Source organism: Pelobates fuscus, chromosome 5 (genome assembly GCF_036172605.1).
Source record: "Pelobates fuscus isolate aPelFus1 chromosome 5, aPelFus1.pri, whole genome shotgun sequence".
Classification (NCBI taxonomy): domain Eukaryota; kingdom Metazoa; phylum Chordata; class Amphibia; order Anura; family Pelobatidae; genus Pelobates; species Pelobates fuscus.
Genome location: NC_086321.1, coordinates 113,063,007 through 113,084,170, shown reverse-complemented (window position 1 = coordinate 113,084,170; position 21,164 = coordinate 113,063,007). Strand labels below are relative to the sequence as shown.

At 40.5% G+C, this 21,164-nt stretch overlaps 1 protein-coding gene across 2 annotated transcripts in view; it reads right to left on the bottom strand.

The window, feature by feature from the left end:
* Positions 1-13,981: 13,981 nt before the first annotated feature.
* The window catches only part of SLC12A2 (solute carrier family 12 member 2), a 137,750-nt gene continuing 130,567 nt past the window's right edge, over positions 13,982-21,164 (bottom strand). For both annotated transcript variants that reach the window (XM_063454156.1, XM_063454158.1), the window contains exons 26-28: positions 19,319-19,454; positions 18,679-18,746; positions 13,982-18,507 (exon numbers count right to left, since the gene is read on the bottom strand). In XM_063454156.1, coding sequence (XP_063310226.1) covers positions 18,372-18,507; positions 18,679-18,746; positions 19,319-19,454 — 340 coding nt within the window. In that variant the 3' untranslated portion in view covers positions 13,982-18,371. The remainder of the gene's footprint in view (positions 18,508-18,678; positions 18,747-19,318; positions 19,455-21,164) is intronic.

Sequence of the window (21,164 nt, the reverse complement as noted above, 5' to 3'; positions counted from 1 at the left end):
TTAAATACTTACCTTTCCTGTTCCTCCCTGCCCTGTTGTGGTCTTTGCTTGCTAGTATTGCTACTGAACTTGTGCTTCTGGTTACGTACTCTCTGGCTTGTTAATCTGACTTTGTGACTTTCTCCTACCCTTTGACCTCGGCTTGTTTCTTGTTATTCTGTCTTCTGGTTCCCCTTACTCGGCTTGTCTCCTGACTATTCTTTGTGTGCTTAGCCCGGCCACTCTAAAGTCCGGTACTGCACCATTTCTGTGTGTGTGTGTGTGTGTGTTAGCGTGTTGGGTTCCCAGAATCGTGACAGTCAATGTGTGTAGCTGTGTGTGTGTGTGTATCTGTCTGTCAATATGCATCTGTGTATCTGTGTGTCTGTGCATCTGTGGTGTGTATATGTGAGTGTATGTGTATATGTGCATACATCTCAGCATTTCGCCAACACTACACACGAATACACCCCTGCATTCAAATGTCAACAGTACATACAAACACACCGCCACATTACAAAAAAAAAAACACTACACACAAATGCACGCCCCCATATAGAACCCAGTGATTTCATTTTGATTTGACCTATTTTTGTCATTATTTCTTTTATTGGGGCAAATGATTTGCAGTGTACTGAAAAAAGAAATGAGAAATATGTATACATAACATGAATTTCAAACAGCATGAACAATATACTCCTAAAAAGAGCAGCCTATTTTTAAAAAAAAAAAAATATTAGGACAGAAACATCACCAATTTGTCAGTGGTTGGGTGGTCAAGAGGATGGTTGAAACAGGCTATGTAAACTGACAATGTGAGTAGTCAAGATGGTAGAGTTAAAAATAGCACATTTTCACTGTCAGGGTCGGCATGTAACAGGTGCTTTCAGTCAGAAACATGAAAGGCTAGTGTTGAAACAGGAGTATTTTACAAAACTGTAAGAAATGGTTTCAGGCTAGAAATGCCTAACTAGTCACAACCTAAAGCACAGATTCTATAATGCTGAGAGCTTCCCAGGTTGTCGTACCACAGGGCGCCCAGGACCATGGATAAAAACAGCACACAAACAAATAAAACCAAAAGTAAACTATAAAAAAAGACATTGGCATAAGAACAGAGACAGACAGTCAGGGCAGATGGGTATTAAAGTTCACAATATCAGACAGAATAAGTATGTTACGATAGGTATTGTAGAGTACTCAGCTTCTGCCATTATCGCAGATGGATCAGCTGATCCCCAACATTGGTAAAGGAGATGTACAGTTTGGATCCGCACCATGACAAGGCTCTTCCCTGGCCCCAGGCCTGAGCTAGGGCCGGCATCATAAGCCCACGGACTCAGGTGCACTCGGGGGCCAAGTGCTTTATTCGTTTGGGGAAAGCGGAATATGTGGGTGGTGACATCTGCCGATGGCGTGTGATCTTCCGTGCATGTGGCAGATGCAGTAATTCAAATGGCTCTTAGCCCTGGTAGATGAGTGACTGCAATAAAAGGTGTCTGAACGACAGGAGGACTAGAAAGCCCAACTGGCTTTGGCGGCCCATTCCTTACCTGACACTTGTGTGGCTTTTGCAAACCAGTTTCTACACATTCCAGAATCCTCATCCAGAAGGCCTGGAAAATGTCATCTTGATGAAGAAGCATGCTTGTGATAGAGCTTTGATGAGGTACATAGGGTGAGCACAGGCCCTGCTCAGCTTGTCATGGGGAAGCCACAATCTTGCTTGCAGAGCCCTGCAGCAGGCCTTAATTTTTTTTAGCAGTGTAGTTGTTGCCGAACAACCCCCAACCTGAGAGGCATCTATGAGCAGCTTAAGTCACTTAGTAGCTGGAGTAAATACCCCTTAATTAGACTAAAGTCAAGAGCCCAGGCACCACAAGTCTAACCTGTTCAGTAGCTAGGCCCCACTCTTCAATTTTAACTATTTTTTATTGTCTGTGTTTTGCACTAATAGAATATTTTTGGTGAATAATCTTATATTTTATATATATATATATATATATATATCTCATCTTTGGAAGTGGATCGTGTAGCCATATAGGGAACCCTTGAGCCCTTTATACAGAGCCTTGAACGGCTCGGGGTCATGTGAGTTGTATTTCAAACCCTACCCCAGTGCTGTATATTTATAACAGTTCACACTATGTTGTTGGTTTTTGTTTCATTGTAGATTTGTACTAGCCGAATATGTTTGTATATTTTTGTAATTTATTAATGCACCTTTGCACTTGTTTTTTTTCTATAGCTGGCATATTTACTTTCTTTTTGCTTTTTATATTTGTTTGACTGGTGCCAAAGAACTTTATATACCAGTTTTACTATTTGTTTAGTATCTACACATATTCGTTGAAGCGTCTTACACAATTATTTCCTTGTTTGTAACTTCATTGAGTGTATTTGTTATTAATATATATATATAATTATATATACAGGTATGTATAAAATATTTGTAGATTGACACAAGTTTTGTTATTTTATCTGTTTACCAAATTAAATTCAAGTTATTTTAAAAATAATAATATGGACTTAAAGTGCAGTATCTCCGCTTTAATATGAGAATATTCACATCTAAATTGAAAGAAGAGTTTAGGAATACCAGCTCTTTAATATATTGCCCCCTCTTTTTCAAGGGACCAAAAGTAACTGGACAATTGACTCAAAAGTGGTTTCATGGGTAGGTGTGGACTATTCCTTTGTTATTTCTTCAATTATGCAGGTAAACGGTCTGGAGTGGATTCCAGGTGTGGCATACTCATTTGGAAGCAGTTGCTGTGGACCCATAACATGCGGTCAAAGGAGCTCTTCAAGTGAAACAGGCCTTCATTAGGCAGCAAAAAAAAAAAAAATCCACCAGAGAGACAGCAGGAACATTAGGAGTGGAGTGGCTAAATCAACAGTTTGGTACATTCTGAGGAAAAAAAAGGAACTCACTGGTGAGCTCTGCAACACAAAAACGCCTGCACGTCCACCGAAAACAACAGTGATTGATGATCATAGGATCCTGTCCTTGGTAAAGAAAAAAAACCCACAACTCCCAGCCAAGTGAAGAACACTCGCCAGAAGGTAGGCATACCATTATCCAAGTCTACCATAAAGAGAAGATGTCACGAGAGCAAATACAGTTCATAAGCCTCAAGAATAGAAAGGCCAGATTAGACTTTTCCCAAAAAGCATTGAAAAAAGCCAGCCCAGTTCTTGAAAATCATTTTTTGAACAGATGAAACTAAGATAAACCTGTGCCAGAAAGATGGGAAGAAAAAAGTATGGAGAAGGCTTAGAATGGATCATAATCCGAAGCATACCACATCATCTGTAAAACACTGTGGAGGCAGTGTGATGGTATGAGCATACATGGCCTCTGAGGGCACTGGGTCACTTGTGTTTATTGATGATGTGACACAGACAGAAGCAGTCGGATGAATTCTGAAGTGTATAGGGATATATCGTCTGCTCAGATTCAGACAAATTCAGCAAAGTTGATTAGACGATGATTCCCATTACAGATGGACAATGACCCAAAACATACTGTGAAAGCAGCCTGGGAGTTTAAGTCCAAGAAGAAAAAGGTTTTTCATCCTTTTATCATTAGAGGTGGGGAGGAGGAACCTATAAAGTTAGGGACAGGGACACTATAGCGTTAGGAATACATTTTTGTATTCCTAAATCTATATTGTTTCTTCAACTCAGCATTACCATGCACGGCCGTAAACCAAGAGGACAAAGTCAAATAAATAATTGAAGATGTAATTAGTTCATTTAAAGCGGCACTGTCATGCCGAACTTACCTTTCCTCAATCTCTTCCTCTTCTCCCCCTCTCTCGGGATCTGTTATTCTTTTCTTCCTGTCTTCTTTAGTTTTCTTTAAAATCATAAGACAAAGTAGGGACTCTTTGCCTTATGGAGGATTCCTCCGCTTGACCAGCGTAGGAGCAACGTGTGCTTCATTTCCGCTGGTCAGAGCAATTTTCCCATGATCCATAGCTTCCCTCCCTGTTCCCACAATGCTTCCTGTCAGTATTGCTGAACGTACTGTCACTTAGACAGAACGCCGGCAAAACTGCCGAATTGCATCCTAACAGAATGAGAAGAGTTTCTCCATTGGTGTTAGGATGCAATTCGGTACTTTGTTTGTATCGGAATTTCATTCTAATGAATGAAACTCTGATCATATTCATTGCCGCGGCTGCATCTTGCAGCCGCTTAGTAGATAGCTCCCTAATTCCCACGGTATCAGGGAGCTATCTACTAAAAGGCTGAAAGACCTAAATTGGTCTTTCAGCCAAATTTACTAATACTAAGTAAAGATTACTTAGTATTAGTAAATAATATGCCCCTACTCGCTATATCGCGAGTAGGGGCATGTCTAGTAAGCAGTGAGCAGCCTATAGCTGCTCACTGTAAAAAACAAAAAACCTAATAACCCCCCCTGCGCGGCTAGTGTCCTAATAAAACAATAGGGGGGGGACCTACTGTCCTCCCCCCTGGCCCCCACTCCTGCGCGGTGGGTGGGGGCCCTAATAAAACAATAAGGGGGGCCTACTGTCCACCCCCCTGGCCCCCACCCCTGCACGTTGGGTGGGGGCCCTAATAAAACAATAAGGGGGGGACCTACTGTCCTCCCCCCTGGCCCCCACCCCTGAGCGGTGGCTGGGGGCCCTAAATAAAGATAGGGGGGGGGACCTACTGTCCTCCCCCCCGGCCCCCACCCCTGAGCGGTGGGTGGGGGCCCTAATAAAACAATAAGGGCGGGGACCTACTGTCCTCCCCCCCCCTGCGCGGTGGGTGGGGGCCCTAATAAAACAATAGGGGGGGACCTACTGTCCTCCCCCCGGCCCCCACCCCTGAGCAGTGCGTGGGGGCCCTAAATGAAACACCCCCCCCCCCCAATCAAGGTGACTAGGGGTCCCAAGCCCCTAGTCACCCACCCCACCCAAAACAAACAATCCCCTACCTACCCCCCTCACCCTAAAAATAGTGAGGGGGGGAATAAAATAACTAACCTGTAAAAAAAAAAATTAACTTACCATTTGACGTCTTCTTTTTTCTAAAATCTTCTTTCTTCAGCCCCCAAAAAGGCCAAAAAAAATCCACCATACCCGTCGAACTAAAAATAAAAAAAAAAAACGGACGAAAAAGAAAAAACCCGAGCGCAAAAAAGATAATCCATCTTCACCCATGGAGGGCTCCGCGCAGACCGAGCTCCGCAGGGCGGGGGAAGGCTTCTAAAGCCTTGCCCCACCCTGCAATTAGGCTAAGAACACTCTGATTGGTGGGTTTAAGCCAATCAGAGTGCTCTTTGCCATTTTACACAGCGTGGGAAAATTCCAAAGAACTTTCCCACGCTTGTAAAATGACACAGAGCACTGTGATTGGATGGATTTCAAGCCATCCAATCACAGTGCTCTGTGTCATTTTACAAGCGTGGGAAAGTTCCAAAGAACTTTCCCACGCTTGTAAAATGACAGAGCACTCTGATTGGCTTAAACCCACCAATCAGAGTGTTCTTAGCCTAATTGCAGGGCGGGGCAAGGCTTTATAAGCCTTCCCCCGCCCTGCGGAGCTCAGTCTGCGCGGAGCCCTCCATGGGTGAAGATGGATTATTTTTTTTGCGCTCTGGTTTTTTCTTTTTTGTCGGGTTTTTTTTTGCGCTCGGGTTTTTTATTTTATTTTTAGTTCGACGGGTATGATGGATTTTTATATGGCCTTTTTGGGGGCTGAAGAAAGAAGATTTTAGAAAAAAGAAGACGTCAAATGGTAAGTTAATTTTTTTTTTACAGGTTAGTTATTTTATTCCCCCCTCACTATTTTTAGGGTGAGGGGGGTAGGTAGGGGATAGTTTGTTTTGGGTGGGGTGACTAGGGGCTTGGGACCCCTAGTCACCTTGATTGGAGGGGGGGGTGTTTCATTTAGGGCCCCCACCCACCGCTCAGGGGTGGGGGCCGGGGGGGAGGACAGTAGGGCCCCCACCCACCGCGCAGGGGTGGGGGCCGGGGGGGAGGACAGTAGGTCGCCCCCCTTATTGTTTTATTAGGGCCCCCACCCACCGCGCAGGGGTGGGGGCCAGGGGGGAGGACAGTAGGTCCCCCCCCTTATTGTTTTATTAGGCACCCCCACCCACCGCCCAGGGGTGGGGGCCGGGGGGGGAGGACAGTAGGTCCCCCCCTCATTACCATTATGGCCCCCACCCGCCGCCCAGGGGTGGGGGCTGGGGGGGAGGAGAGTAGGTCCCCCCCTCATTACCATTATGGCCCCCACCCGCCGCCCAGGGGTGGGGGCCTGGGGGGGAGGACAGTAGTCCCCCCCCCTTATTACCATTTTTTTTACAGTGAGAAGCCACAGGCTGCTCACTGTTTAGTGGAGATGCCCCTACTCACAGTATAGCGAGTAGGGGCATTCGGGAGATTTTAATGACCCCCCCATATTGACCCCCATAGAGTGAGGGGGTGGACCTGGGGGGCTTATGAAGTGGTGGGGAGCACAGCTCCCTGCCGCTTCTATCTTTACATATTACAAGGAGGGAGCTGCACGCCGGTAGCTCCCTCCTTGTAATAAACCGAAGAAACAAACGAACACTGATATTCAGTGTTTGTTTGTTCGTTTGATTTTTTCTATTCATTCATTCGTCTGTCTGATGAATGAATGGGTGAAATTCCCGTTCGCATGTCCAGGTGTTTCACTGGGCATGTGCGGGAATCTCACAGTCTATCTAGTGGGGGCAGATGACGTGTCCCTTAGGGACTTCACCTACCCACACAAAGATGGCGGCGCCCTGAATAAAGATCGGGGCAGAAAATAAAGAATACAAAATAGGTAATGTGGGGGGCTTAGGGGCATTTGGGGGTGCCTAAGGGGGTCAATTGGATGTAGTGGAGGCGGGAGGGGGGTTAAAAAAACAAAACGGGATTCGGCATGACAGTGCCGCTTTAAATACACAGTCCAGTGTGGGTTTACCAGCAATTTTAAAAACAAGTTCCTACCTACCTTCGTACCTCTGTTATGGCAAATTTCAGTTAAACTTTGGCCATATCCCCTTAGGAATATTTTGACTCTGCCTCATTATAATTTCTAGATTATAATTATAATCTAGTTTTCTGAAATGTTATTTCCACCAGGGCACAGTATCTTCTCAGTTTTTGTTACTGGACTCATGATGATCATGTTCTTCCTATTTTTAGACTCCATCAAGAAAACAAAACTAGGGCTTCCATAATGTAAAATGACAACTGGATTTCACAGTGGTTGGAGTTCTCATGTTATCACAATTTTAGCGTGAGAGCATTTATTCTGATTCAGCACTGACACATGTTAAATTATAATCATTTTAATGTGTGCACAACAAAGGCTTCAAACAAATAGATATATTTGAAAGAGCTGAAAAATAATTCATCTTAGATCACATCAAAGATACCCATTAACAAATAAACATATCCTGCAGCTACCCCGGCATGTACGTACAGAGTTCATTGTTTAAAGGAATACACTAGTCACATAAAGTACGTATGCCAGCTTGCAGAAGTGATTAAGGATTTTTTTTAGATTCCAAGAGAAATTGACACTTTTATAAATCCTATTTGTCACACCCTCCTAGCTGTCAATCAGCAGAGGGGCTTTGAAGTATATTCGAAAAGGAAGTGAAACGTGTAATGATTACAGGGCATTTGTCAAGGGCACACATGCAATTAGAGCTGTCTGCTGAGTTTGTGCAGACTGTAAGGCACGCACGATTGGTGAGTTGAGCAGATTAATGAGGATGACGCCGACTTGCGCATACACAGCACATTTGCCTCTTACACTCTTTTCAATGAACTATAATATGAGTTTAGCATCATTATGCTGTTTGTAAGATGCGTTCGTCGTCATCATCAAGTTGTGTGTAAGATGCGTTCGGCATCATCATCATCATGCTGTGTGTGTAAGATGTGTTTGGCATCCTCATCATCATGCTGTGTGTGTAAGATGTGTTTGGCATCCTCATCATGCTATCTGTAAGATGCATTCAATGTGGCACTTTTTAATTTTTTTAATACAAGTAAATCACCACAGACACCTGTTATTTGGTTACCATGGTAATGTGGCACAGAATGCACGCACTCGCACTGGTGGTGGTGCTTCGACCTCACGCATGCGTGCACAAAATGGGATGGTGCAAGGGGAATTGCACTTGGGACCCAGAGTGCTGGATTATCTGTGCCTTGTATATTTGTGCTACTGGGCAAGTATTCTTGATGGGAGTTGGAGTGCAAAGTACCTGTATCACTGACTCCCAATTCAAAAAAATATATTTTGCAAGCCAGTTTTATGAATGGGAAGCCACTGATTGGCTGAGAGCACTACCTGAAACTTTGTAAGAGCCTCCGGTTGAAAGATTTTGAGAAAACGGAGGACAGAGAGGCAGAGAGATTTGGTGGTTCAACCATTCAAGAACGATTTAACCCCCAAGGCTAGACAGAACCCGGGAACTCCTGGCACTAGAACAACTTAATTTTACTAAATTTGTTTTGGTGCCCAGAGTGTACTTTTAAGCTGATGAGTATAGGTAAATAAGGAAAGTAAAGTTGTCTTTCAATTCTGCATTGTATGTAGGACCATGTAATGTTCACGTAACCCTGTTTTCTGCCACTATCAGTTTATTTGCCAACATATGAGAGCAGATGGCAGAATTTTTTTTGTTTTTTAAAGGGTCGGTGATTTCAGGTGGTCATGGTGGTAGGAGTCTGGATGTGCAGTGTTTGTGCTGGGAGCTATTTGTAGCCCAGGCACAAGTAACTGTGGCAGCGCAAAACTGCCTAATGTGGAATTTTATTCTACACGTCAGTATCCCCTCACAGGTAGTGAGCTTGTTTGATATGCTAAGTGACCATTAGCAGTCAGGAGACCATTGTCTTTGAATGTCATATTCAAAAGAAACATTAATAATAACTCACAGTTTAATAATCAGCGCCCCTCTTGTGCATATTCAGAACGTGGAAAGCAAACCCTACAAAAAGCTTATAAATATGGCTAGCACAGCTTAAGCCGTTTGGAAGAAAGAGTAAAAAGTCTGTTGTACCTCCTATAGACGATAAGCTCATTTAAACAGGGTCCTCTTCAACCTATCGTTCCTGTAAGTTTTCTTGTAATTGTCCTATTTATAGTTAAATTCCCCCCTCTTATACAGGTGATACTCGAAAAATTTTAATATCGTGAAAAAGTTCATTTATTTTAGTAATGCGACGTAAAAGGGGAAAGTATTATATGAGAGACGCATTACATGCGAAGCAAAATAGTTCAAGCCGTGATTTGTCGTAAGTGCGATGATTATGGCTTACAGCTCATCAAAACCTCAAATCCACAATCTCAGTAAATTAGAATATTACATGCAATCAATAAAACAAGGAGTGTACATAGAACAATATCGGTCCTCTGAAAAGTATAAGCATGCATATGGACTCAGTACTTGGTTTGGGCCCCTTTTGCTTCAATTACTGCCTCAATGCAGCGTGGCATAGAAGCTATCAGCCTGTGGCATTGCTGAGGTGTTATGGAAGATCAGGATGCTTCAATAGTGGCCTTCAGCTCTTCAGCATTGTTCCGTCTCATGTCTCATCTTTCTCTTGGCAATGCCCCATAGATTCTCTATGGGGTTCAGGTCAGGCGAGTTTGCTGGCCAATTAAGCACAGTAATCCCACAGTCATTGAACCAGGCTTTGGTGCTTTTGGCAGTGTGGGCAGGTGCCAAGTCTTGCTGGAAAATGAACTCGGCATCCCCATAAAGCTCATCTGCGGAAGGAAGCCTGAAGTGCTCCAAAATCTCCTGGTAGATGGCTGCGTTGACCCTGGACTTAATGAAGCACAGTGGACCAACACCAGCAGATGACATGGTTCCCCAAATCAACACAGACTGTGGAAACTTCACACTGGACTTCAAGCCTCTTGCAGTGTGTGCCTCTCCATTCTTCCTCCTGACTCTGGGTCCTTGGTTTCCAAATGAGATGCAAAAGTTGTTCTCATCAGAAAATAGGACTTTGGACCACTGAGCAACAGACCGGGTCTGTTTTGCTTTAGCCCCGGTAAGACACTTCTGATGTTGTTGTTTGTTCAGGAGTGGCTTGACAAGAAGAATACGACATCTGAAGCCCACGTCCAGGACCCGTCTGTATGTGGTGGCTCTTGATGCACCGACGCCAGCCTCAGTCCACTCCTTCTGAAAGTCCCCAACACTTTTGAATGGCCTTTTCCTGACAATCCTCTCCAGGCTGCTGTCATCCCTACTGCGTGTGCACCTTTTTCTTCCACACTTTTCCCTTCCACATAACTTTCTATTAATGTGCTTTGATACAGCACTTTGGGATCATCAAACTTCCTTCGCAATTACCTTTTGAGGCTTTCCCTTCTTATGGAGGGTGTCAATGATGGGTTTCTGCACAACTGTCAGGTCAGCAGTCTTCCCCATGATGGTGATTCCTACTGAACCAGACTGAGAGACCATTTAAAGGCTCAAACCCTTTGCATGTGTTATGGCTTACTTAGCTGATTAGAGTGGGACACTGTGAGCCTAGAATATTGCACCTTTTCACAATATTCTAATTTACTGAGATTGTGGATTTGGGGTTTTCATGAGCTGTAAGCCATAATCATCGCACTTATGACAAATCACTGCTTGAACTATCTTGCTTTGCATGTAATGCATCTATCGCATATATTAGTTTCCCCTTTTACGTTGCATTACTGAAATAAATTAACTTTTTTACAATATTCAAATTTTTCGAGTATCACCTGTAATATTGTAAAGTACTACGGAATCTGTTGGCGCTATATAAATGGCAATAATAATTTTAGGTCATAAGTAGGAACTATATGAATTAAAAAAATGCATTGATGCAATACTTATTTCTGTGGCAAGAAAAATAAAGAAAAGAAAATCAAGTTTGGATTGGTGTCGGTCTGAAACTCAAGGGGGAGATTACTTATTGTTTCTATAGGTACACCTTCCCTCCACCTATTCCACCTCTGGGCCTGCTTAGAAAATGTAGATGAATATAGAAGGTATAAATTCAATGATGTGTAAATGCCTAGTGTGCTTACTAAGGGGCAAGATGTAATTGTTATTAAGTCGCCATCTTTCCTTCCCAGAATCGCTCGGACAGAAAATGTTGTTACTTTACCAGTTAAATGGAGTAGTTAGGTTTTCTGTTAATTTCTCCTTTTTATTTTGATCTGTTGTTGGTGTAAATTATACATTTGTCATCTATTTTCTTGTATGCACAGAGACTATTGTTTTATTCATAATAAATATTCCTTTATTAAGGTCTGCCTTTGTCTGGCAAAAACTCATGTTACTGGATATGGCCAATTTATTAATAATTTGAATAGAGGAGTGGGTGGAATATCAGTACTTGTAATTATAGTATGTGGCTGCTGAAACTTCCCAAAAACCAGAGTCTCTTCTTTTCTGGTGGTACGATGGGTGCAATTAGTAGGATCGGGGAGCAGCGCTTGTTATGGAATTCCCACGCTCCAAGTGATTTTGGAGGAGGGAAGGAAAAAGACACAGATATAGTGTAGTCAGTGGTGTACACACGACCCATGGGCGAAAATTGATCCATGGGCCCCCCCCCGCGCTTATTCTGCGCGGCTGCGACCGCGGTATGTATGCCAGTGCATGCAGATACACTTAAAGGGCCACTATAGACACCCAGATCACATCAGCTCAATGAAGTGGTCTGAGTGCCAGGTCCCTCTAGTTTTAACCCTGCAGCTGAAAACATAGCAGTTTCAGAGAAACTGCTTAGTTTCACTGAGGGTTAATCCAGCCTCTAGTGGCTGTGTCACTGACAGCCGCTAGAGGTGCTTCCGCAATTCTCATTGTGAAAATCACAGTGAGAAGACGCTGGACGTCCATAGGAAAGCACTGAGTAATGCTTTCCTATGGGCGGTTTGAATGCATGTGCAGATGCGCATTCGGCACTGAGAGGCGGATCAGGGCGGAGGGATCCCCAGTGCCAAGGGAGTCCAGCAATGGAGAAAGGTAAGTTCTAAAGGGGTTTTAAACACACACACTCTCACGAACAGACGCATAAACACTAGCTAACAGACACACATTTACTGACAAACACACACTCACTAAGACACCAGACTCACTAACAGACACACACACACACACAGACACTCAGTAACAGACACACACAGTAACACACTCACTGAAACTCACTAGCAGACACACACACTGACACAAAAACTAACACACACACACTCTAACACTAACACTTTTTTTTTTCTCAATGTGATCCCCCAGCCTCCCTACCTTTGTGGGTGCTGAGGGGATTCCCTGGGGTCCAGTGGGGCTGCCCGGCGGCCGGTTCTGCAGGCGCGCGAGGGAGCACAGAGCCTCCTGTTAAGCTCCCTCACGCGCCGCTTACTGATGCCAGAGCCGGAATTACGTCATATTCCGGCTCCGGCATCAGTGCGGTGCGCGCGAGGGAGCTGGGTAGAGAGCACTCAGGGGAGAGTACTCCCTCGCCAGCCTGCCGACACCAGGGCCAGCCTCGGGGGGACTTGAGGTGGCCAGCCCCTGGGCCCCCCAGGAGAAGAGGGTGGCAAGCTGGCGTACATACCGGGTCGCAGGGCCCCCTGGTAGATGGTATTTAAAAAATAATTCAATGCCTGCTAATTCAATCGAAAGGAATCTTTTGGGCAGTGGTCAACATCAGTCTGCAGGACAATACAACATAACAGGATTTTTAAAAAGTATTGACAACCTAAATGTGATACTCAGAGATCAAAGTTCAGTCCGGAGCATAAAATGTATTTGCCACCTTGACATTCCCATGAACTTAATTTTGGTTTTGATATATGGCATGTTCTTGACATGGAGTATTGGTGTGAATGTAGGTATGTAGCACGAGTATTAGGTAGGTTTATTAATACAGGAGTATATACGAATGCATATGTATTTGTGTGGAGTGTAGCAATATATTTGTATGAACAGTGTGTTTGAATGCTGGGGTACATTTGTGTTAAGTGTGCAAATGCAGATGTATATTTCTGTGTAGAGTGAGAATGCAGAGGTTTAGCTGCCCCCTTTCCAATAACTCCCAACTCCAGCTGCTCTGGTCCATTAAAAGCACCTGACCTGTAAGATGCAGTGCATTTTACCTTGCCCCTAGCTTGCCTGTCAATGGAACTTTTGATTCTTGAGAACATACTCCAAGCTACAAAGATTAATGCGGCACTGGCACCCCGCCTGCAAAAACAAATTGCGTGAAGTTAAAATCTTTATGAAATACTCATATTGACCATTTTGGAATTTCACTGAAATTCCAACCAAGTCAAAAGATATACTGAGACAAAGTAGAGACTACTTTGTCTCAGTATTTTTACTATGCCTGACACTTGGCGAGGGTAACGAAGTGTCAGTCCCCCAACATGGCAGAGAGTACAGCAGTTCTGTCAGCTCCTGGCACTGAAACACAGGGACAAGAAGAGGACCGACTAGAAGAAGATTCAGATAAGTTAAACACTCTTCTGCCCCCTCACTCCTTGGCCACCCACCGGCAATGTCCTTGAGTGGGGTCTTTATAAAGGGACATTACAGTCACCAGAACCACAGCTTACTGTTGTATTCCTGGTGTCTATTACATGTCCCTGCAGGCTTTTCAGAGAAAAGGCAGTGTTTACATTGCTACCTAGTAACATCACTAGTGGCAGTCACTTAGACGACCACTGTTGATTCAATGCATCTGTAGGAGGAGATGCTGATTGGCGCATGCCAATAAATTGTTATAGGAACACCCCAACCTCAACCCCAGCAACAACTTTTGCTCTTTAAAAATGTTATGGGGACAGGGATGTATGGGTGTCTTCATACCTGCAGGGGTTACGCCATGGGGACAAGGTGTGCCAGTAATCGCATAACAATGGAAATATCAATATTTAACAATATGGACTATCTTTTGCATTAGCTGCCATTAAAACTGCGAACAACAACAACAAAAAACGTTCATTCATTTTCTTGGTTCAGCATTGTTTTTTATTACTGTCCAATGTCTGGAATGCATATAAAAATAAGTTTTAAAAATGCAATAATGGAAAGTTCTAAAAATCCCAAACATAAAAGAACACAGCTTTTCAAAAGAAATCATAAATAATGAGCTATTTGTTACACTTACTAGCACAGAGTATGAAATTAACTTAGGCAAATACATACATAACAATTATTGTACTAAAAAAAGACTAAACACATTGTTAATTTAATTCTCTCAACATGTAAGTATATAACGAAACAGATGCTATGCTATTAAAAGAGTGTACTTAAAAATTAAGGTGTCCAATAGTCTTGGAAATGCTTTTTGTTTTGTTTTTTTCTGTGAAAGTGCTCGGAATAGTTACAAGGATAAATAGTATACCCCAAATTTTGCATCAGAAGAAAGTTGTTTATATATACACACACATTAACATATATTTTTTCTTTGCACATTTATGTGTAAGTTATGCGCAAAAGCATAAAGGCTGTCATACCCCATTTCCACACGTGCAGACATCCCTAGTAGAAAGTTTTGAGGGCATTTTAGATACTGTGCATGTTCACTCTGGTTCCTTTGTGTTGTGATAAGTCCAGGCCATTTAACAGCAATCATAAATAAATAGGAGCATGCTCAGTGCCTTTAACCTTTGTCAGTACTTGTGTTATATAGAGTAGATATTGCAACAGAATGCCTTCAGCCCTAAATATCATCTATAAGGGGAGGGGTGGTATAACATCCTTTAAGCTTGCTCTCTTTACATAGCAATATTACCAACAAGCAATTTATGAATAGGTGCACATAAGTTCTTAAAAGGGAAATTTCACAATTGTATTTAGTTACATATCGATATCTAACTGGATATACACATATCTTTAGTTTAATATGTTCTATCGTGAATCTCAACTGTAGCTTGCTAAAAGGAAAGATGACTGTTTGCCAGATGCAGGATTTATTCAAATTATAATACTATCTGCTATAATTTGTTCCTGTCATTGGATTCTGGTCTCTAAATACATAATGTCTGTATGGCATACCATGGTTATTGATCACTGATAGCACTATAAAGTCCTGCTGGCATCCCAAGATACCTGGCAATACATTTCAAACTAGATATTTGGGCCTAGAATAGACAGTCAAGCAATTTGGGATCTATAGTTTTCACTATAATCTACCTTCGTTCTATACAATAAATAAAAATATTTGGAATTTCAGTGATATTTCCCCTTTAAGAGCCATGCTGCTGGTATAAGACCTTCAATACTGTATTCCTTAAAATTGTGCTCATCTCACTTAGTGACCAGGTTTCCAGGCCCCTTTCATGAATCATGTTCAGTCTATCCTTGGGGAGGGGGTTATACATCATGTTCATCTTCAATTCTATTTTGAATGTAATATCCAGCCCTGGACATTAGGGCGTTCATTGTGCAATGAGTTACATTGGACCTTAGAAATTATACTAAATTTGAGAAGTTAAGAGTAATTATCAGCTTGACTATATTGGATATGATTTTTCTTGATAAACGAATTGCAACCCAAGGTTAGGTGTAAAGACTTTATAATCCCAACAGTTCTCATGTCAGTTTTGAAAACATGACCAGCTGATTAGAACTTGTGGGCAGTGTCGTGGAGCACAGTTATAAAGAATCAGCAAGATAACCGGTTCAAGATATAGCCTTGCTTAATATAAGAAGCTCAGCTAATCAACGGAGATAGATGGGCTCGAGCATTTATATCCATAACCTGACCTGTCAAAAATACATAAACACTGTTCCATAAGTAGAAGACAAAAGTACCGATATAGCAGCACTAAAACCCATGTCCTACAGTTCAGCAGCCCACTCACTGATCATGACATTAAGAATGTACAATTAACATATAAAGGCACAGCCACATATAGGACCAGATGGAATTCATGGTAGCATTACAACAAATAGGACAAAAGTAGGCGATAAATGTATAGAATAAAATTAAACACATCTAAAGCTGCATTTCAAAATATTTACATTGTCTTAAAACCAGTCATCTAAAGCCAGCTGACACAAAGGCTTTGTGCATTGTAACTACCCATGATGGGCATGGAAACTCACCCTAAAGTTGCATGATATTGCCACAGAAAACAAGCTTCAAATTGAGAAAACGTTTGGTAAAGTTATAAAGGTCTTTAAAGCTACATCTGGTTTTTAAATGCATAACATTCGTATGTAAATTCTACAACCAATTTTTGCATCCAAAGTGTTTACAGCATATTTTTAGGTTTTCGGAAGATTCTATTATGATGTATTTTCAGTTACAGAGAGAGCAGTTCTAGGGCAATGTTGTAGAAATCAAGCACGGAAAGCAATGTCCCACATTTAAAATGATTGCTCTTTAAATAAATCTATTTTCTTTAACTCAGATAATTAGAAGAGAGGTTTGAGAAAATAAAACATTTAAAAACATTCAATAGTATGATTACGTTGAAGGAAACCGTTTCAGATTAAGTAAGTCAAACCACATATTTATGGCCGTTTCTGAATGGAAATACATTGCTTCTAATCTATGCTGGCCCTCATTTGAAAATAGAAACACTATGCAGGGTATAGTAATTAGAAGAACTATAATTGACCTATTTCTCACATTTATTTGGATCGCTTGCCTCTTACTTTAATAAGATTTCACAATAATTTACCAAGCTAATCACAAAAAAAGGATGTAGTCTATGTATGCCTTTCACAGAAGAACATATTGTGAAATTAGGGATAAGTTACCTGTAACAGGTACAGTGATGCATGATAACTCCCATAGTTTGCAGTCACCATAGCATAGGTTGCCTACACTTGCCATGAACATGCAATTACTCCAATTGTTCATTGTACCACAATATTTGCAATACTTTTGTTAATGTACCTTTCCAGATTTCTTAGAAATGGCTATTTCTGACTTGGGTAAAGAAAAAGACAATGAAGTTATATGAAAAAGAAAAACATAAAAACAATTCCTGGCACCATTATGAAAGCTGGGCCATTTACATATTCCACAGCTTTCCATGGCAATTGCATCACTTTTAGAACTTTGATGCAGAATTGCTCATTATGCATAAACCGCAATGTTACTGCATGTGCAACAACATATTTTAGAATCCAAGTAGCAACAAAAACATAACTAAGACATTCTTCAGGCATCCGTAGCTTCACTACACTATTCCTAACAACAGATTGCAAGTTATAATTGATGGTCCACCAGTTAGTTTAACCAGTTAGAGACATAACCGTTAGCGTATAAATATTACTATACACTGAGACACTAGATGGGATGGCTTGGTGTGACCTTTAATATGATAAAACAATATTGGTCTTCACTTGCACAAAACAATGACTTGTAATTCTTAACTTCACACATATTCTGTTCATTTGTTTATTTAGACTAGGGGGCACATAAAATATAATCCTCCATCACCCACTAAAGAGTAAATTATTTAAACTGTAACAATTTATTTTATTTTGACTGGAAATGAATGGGTTAGAGACACTGCCAAGTTGCACATGCAGACATTTTTTCAGATAACTTCACAGAGCTATAACTTACCCTTTAAATGACTGAATGGCATACATTTTCTCACCCACATTGCAATCAAAGGCTTAAAGGAAACACATTGTACACACTTTTTTTTTTTTTTTTTTTTAAAGTAACAATAAAGTAGAATAAAACTATTCCAATTGTTGGGATACACCAATACAGTTTCTTGAATCTTTTTCTAACTTTATATTTTTATTATGGAAACAACTGACTTGTTCAACCCCATGTGCATTATCTTACAAACAAAAGTAAAAAAAAAAAAAAAAAAAAAAGGAAACATTTATGACATATAATAGGAGTGAGTAGCTTAATGGAAGACGGAAAAGCAGCATAAGTTATCAATCAGATGGAAGAGATTAGAAACTAGAGGGTTTTTTTGATCTAAAGTCGTAGATAAAGGCAGATTATACATTCTATACAAGTTTATAAAAAAGGGGTATGGATGAAGTTTGGTTAATTTTCAAAAAAGGCACCTCAAGGCTAAAGGCTTTTACAAATCTAGAATCCTTTCACTGGTCAAAATAAAAACAAACACACTTTTTTTTTTATTGCTGCCGTTCAAGTAGCAGAGAAATTAAACTTCCATGTATTTCAGTCCCATACATCGGAATCTCCCTTATAAAGCAACGATTCACCTGTTATGTAACAAAAGCAGTAAGAACTGCTCATTTCCCAACCGTGGAAATAAAATAATATTTTCCTTTGTGTGCTTTCAAGTCTGTGGAATCATGAAAAGTCAAGTTCTGCAAATATGGGATACAAAGTATGCAATGAAGCTTGCATTTCAGCCACCGAAGTACCATCTCCCCAGGGCTGTGTGGCCATGACTGCTTAAGAATAGAATGTAAGGACGCTCTGATGGTTCCCACGGACAAGAAGGATGGGTGGCAAATCTTTTGAGAGAGCCTCAATCCAAGCCATATAAAGTGCACTAGACACTGCTCCTTTCCTTGCAACTGGAAAGCTCCTATGAATACACATAAAAAAGGTATAAGTTTAGTGTGAAGAATATTATTCAATAATGATTTGTCAAAGTGTTTGTGATCTTATAATATTCTAACAACCCTCACTGTCTTTAAACAATGAAACAAGGTGCTTGCTGCAGAATACTGAGAATATATACAGGATTTCAACTTACATAACAATGATATTAGATGTACTTGAGTGCTCTTTCAACAACTCGTTTAATCGAATTTGGCGATGTGTCTAAAAGTGGAAAAAAGAAGATAAGGCGATTTTAGTAATCAATTATTTCAAACAATGCGCATCTATAAAATATATTTATTTTTCTATGACCTTGATACTTGTATAACTTGGCAAAATAGGTTAAAGTAAGTCTTACATGCAGTCTTATTTTCTAAGAGAATGTACTTTGGTGAACTGGATTGAAATACTGAGGCAATTTTTTTTCTCAACTGAGCTATTTTGGCTTACATTTTGCAATTCAGTTTTTAATTTACTGTATGTCACCAATTCAAAACCCCCACATATTATGATAAACATAACTAAATAAACTTCAATATGGCACTGGATCAATGGCAGCATTAGAAACCACAACTACCATTACACAGATAAATATAAATAGTAAGCTTGATCAATTCTGTAATGGACCTACTGAGGATCAATTATACATAAACAGGGCTCTGAATTACTTCTATGTGAGCATGTGAGCATTTAAAAAAAAAAAAAAAAAAACATTTTTACACCTAGTCATCACAAAAAATAACCATGTTCATAAAAAAAAACAAAAAAAAAACCTGAGTCTGTGGAAAATCTACCTTAGTTTTATAAAGTTCTAATTCATTATCTGTAATCCTCCAGGGTTCCTCTTCCTTCATTTTGTCAGCTACGTCTTGCTCTTTTTCATCTTCATGAAGTCGGAATGGTTCAATCATCTGTTCAAAAGCTGCAACACTGAAAGATAAAAAAGGTAAATGTATAAACAGAAAAAAAATGAAATAAAGTAGGCTCCGGGTGGAATTTACTTCTTAACCAACTTTGAATGAGAGGGAGAGACAAACTTAATTATTTCTGTACTTCCCACATTTGCTGCCAATCTGCAGTCCTTCAGCACTCATAACTCAAAAACAAATGACTGCCGAGGATAAGTTTGTGTGATACAGTTATGTGTTTGTTAGCAGATTAATGAGACCACTGTGCAAGGTATAACATCTATAATCTTCCAAATAGCCTAATTTATTATTTTTGATGGCGGCTCCTGTGAACAAGAGAGTGCATACAGAGAGAAGTAAGAAGCATAGACGCTTGGCATAATCTTTTAACTCCACAGATCTTCACTTTACATTAAATTCACAAAAAGAAATGGTATATTCAACAGCTGTAGGTTTATGTATAATTCAAATGTAGGTGCATGCAATGAAATAACAAAACTATACAATGCCATAAACTTGTGCAGGCTGTGGAAGATATACTTGTGTTTTTATGGAATCTTGATATATATTTGTGAATTAGACCATGAATCTCAGCTATATTCGGAAGGTCTGGAAGTTCTAAGCCCAATGCATGGATTCCACAGAGATCAGTTCATTAGTATACCCGGTCATGTAAGAGCTATTTATAGTAATGCGTTACTAAATCAAACTTAAAGCATGTAGAATATTAAAGTAACTACAAATTGCCTTAGATGCTGTGGTATATTTAGCTGGGTATCTTTGAATTGTCATTTCATAGTCATTAGTGGGAACTTGCTAGGTTATTAATGGCCTTCTTAAGACTCCTTCAGCAAAAAGTATGAAAATCACTTTTACTGAATTAAAGCAAAAGAGACAAAGATGCCATTTAGTCTGATTAGCACCCAGTGGAATCTCTTGATTCCCATACAGATTTGTTTTACCGAAAAACTCCCACCGATAATTTGAGTAGTAAGAAACAAGATTGAACATATTTTGGGGCAGAGACCTCATTAAAGTACTAAATCCAAAGATTTATCCAAAGTTCAAAAATGGTTTGGATGCTGCAAGCGCATCTATCAAAAATAGGCTGATTGCACTTGGCAAGCTATCCACTTTTTCAAAGTAATGAAACTTAAGTTGTTTTAATAAGCTTTGTATATTGCAAGCTAATTATAGGTTTAGTTACATTTACAAAAAAGTTAAAATAAAAAAACAGCTTCAAGATTAAGTCAAGTTTATACTAATGTCTTTTGACAATCACAGCGCAGCTTAGTGCTAGCAGTAATACGTTTGTGTAGAGATGTAGCCAAGTCAGTTATCACAACCGCTTTAATGAAATAAGCAGTGCCATGAGGAGCAGAATAAGCAATGCTATGAGCTGTGCAATTTTTCCAAAATGGCTCTTGTTCGATTGTAAATTACTCAGAAACCATTTTACCAATAAAAATCTTCATCCAGTGAGAATCTGAGTGAATGCATCTAGTTTGCATATAAACATGTGAACTCTTCTACAAAGTCTGTTATTTCTTCATTATAGGGACACTCCAGAACCCTAAAGCCATTTAGCTTGCTGCAATGCTTTATCTGTGAAGTGTGTCCTTTTTTACATTTTGCAAAAAATGCAGATTTCAATACAAATCAAGCAGATAACCAGTCCTGTTATTGTCCTGGTTTGGTTGGCTCAATGGAACTGAAATCAAGAGGCAGCAAT